At 46.9% G+C, this 2,183-nt stretch overlaps 1 protein-coding gene across 1 annotated transcript in view; it reads left to right on the forward strand.

Moving 5' to 3' along the window:
- Positions 1-1,319, forward strand: part of LOC100960488 (tumor necrosis factor receptor superfamily member 10A) — a 23,748-nt gene extending 22,429 nt beyond the window's left edge. Inside the window, exon 10 of the mRNA XM_023515601.1 lies at positions 786-1,319. Coding sequence (XP_023371369.1) covers positions 786-1,102 — 317 coding nt within the window. The 3' untranslated portion in view covers positions 1,103-1,319. The remainder of the gene's footprint in view (positions 1-785) is intronic.
- Positions 1,320-2,183: the final 864 nt, after the last annotated feature.

Raw genomic sequence — 2,183 nt, forward strand, 5'->3', positions numbered from 1 at the left:
AAAAAAAAAAAAAAATTTAAAATCATTTGCCACTATTTCCTAGTGATTAAGTTTCAGGAAGATTTAATATGAATCTATTTATTTTATATATAAGCTTATGAGTCACACCCACATTATGACCCTCTTAAAAATTCTGAAGGGCTGGGAGGTGCCTTTTCATTGCCTTTAAATGAGACTGTTACAAAGCAGGGCCCCGAGTCCCCGGCCACCTCTGTCCCTGAGGACGGCAGTGTGCGTGCAGCATTTTGTACACACATCTCATTTAACTCATCCACAGTCTCGGGACTGGGTAGGGTGGCTCCGTTTTAAGTTTCATTTTTGCTTCAAGTCTGTTGCCCCACCTGGCCCTGCCCAGTGTTCAGGAGTGAGGCCAAGCTGGGTGTGCAGGTGTGGTCACCCTGGGACCTGCTTCTGTGACAAGTGTGGTCCAAGCAGCTTCCCTCCTCTGAGCCCTCGCTGCACCCACTCTCTGCCCCACCCTCTGGCTCCTACCCCACATTGCTTTCTGCCTCCACAGCGTCCCTCCCTCCATCCTGGTCGCCCTCCCTGAAGGCAGGATTCTCTGGGGACCTTGGCTCCCCTGCCGCACCTCGGGTACAGGTGGGGCCCCAGCAGTGTGGGCTGGTTGTCTGTGGGTGGGGAGCAGGTCAGGATGCTGCAGCAGCCGGTCCACTCACGGGGGAGCTCACGAGCTTCTAGGGTTCTAGGCCGGATGCAGGATCCTCTGCCTTTCCTGAACTGAGTCTCAACTCCCCTGACTGTCTCCGTGGCTTTTCTCTGCCTAGCTCTGAGGCTGTTCTTCAACTTCATCTCAAACACCGTGTCCTGTAAGTCCTGGAACCAGCTCATGAGGCAGATGGGTCTGCCCAAAAATGATATCCAGCTGGCCAGAGACTCTGTAAGCCCAGACGATGTCTTGAATGAAATGCTGGAGAGATGGATCGGCAAGAAAGGACTGAAGGCCTCGGTGAACTGTCTGCTGGAGGCCTTGGAAACGCTGGGAGACAGGCTTTCGAAGCAGACCATTGAGGACCATCTGGTGAACTCTGGGAAGTTCATCTTTCTAGACAGTGAGACAGACTCTGCTGTGCCATCAGAGTGAAAGAATGTCTGTAAGCAGTCAGAACTTCCCTAGTTTACCTTTTATGCTGGTTGAATTGATTAGATTTCCTACCAGCTCTAGGAAATCACCAAAAATCTCCCATGAGTGGTACTTGAAGAAATTCTATCATGTAATATCATCCAGTGCATGGAACATGCTAGAACTTTTAAATACTTGTAGAAAAATATAAAACGTTTCTATTTATGTTTTTGTAGCAAAAAATATTTATATGATTGTATATAAAACCATAGGGGTTTATTTTATATTAATAAAGGATACAAATGATTAGGTTACATTTCTTGCACTTTTTTTTTTTTTTTTTTTTAGAGACAGAGTCTCATTTTGTTGCCCTTGGCAGATTGCTGTGGTGTCACAGCTCACAGCAACCTCCAGCTCTTGGGTTCAGGCAATCCTCCTGCCTCAGCCTCCCAGCAGGGACTAAGCACCTGCCCACAACGCCCAGCTATTTTTTGTTGCAGTTTGGCTGAGGCCGGGTTTGAACCAACCACCCTCGGTATATGGGGCTGGTGCCCTACTCACTGACCCATAGGTGCCACTCAGACGTAAATTTCTTGAGCTCTGTGCTTTGAAACCAGTTTGATAAGTCCTTTAGTGAGTAGCTCCTGAAGGGTTGCCCTGGCCAAGGAACCTTGAATCTTCAGTCTCTCAGAGACCACAGCTGGGATTATAAACCTATAGCAGGGAACTTCTTACAGAGTTTGTCATATGGAGTTTTTAACTGGTGAATGACTTTTTTGAGTAGTTTGTTGAGCTTATCCCAAACTTTTCGTCTTGACTACTTCTTTTTGGCCTTTCCTGGAGATTTGCTTGCTGGGTCTTTGTCTTTCTTGGTCCAGCATTTTTCTTCTTCTTGTCGACCTTAAGCAGCAGGTGAAGCTCAGAGAGGAGCTGCAACTGACGAAGCCTGATAAGATGTCCAGAATAGTTCTTTATTATTATTTTTGTTTGTTTATTTATTTATTTATTTTTTTTGAGACAGAGCCTCAAGCTGTCCCCCTGGGTAGAGTGCCATGGCATTACAGCTCACAGCAACCTCCAACTCCTGGGCTCAAGCGAGTCT

This window comes from Otolemur garnettii, unplaced genomic scaffold, assembly GCF_000181295.1.
Source record: "Otolemur garnettii isolate 467f Iridium unplaced genomic scaffold, OtoGar3 scaffold00074, whole genome shotgun sequence".
Classification (NCBI taxonomy): domain Eukaryota; kingdom Metazoa; phylum Chordata; class Mammalia; order Primates; family Galagidae; genus Otolemur; species Otolemur garnettii.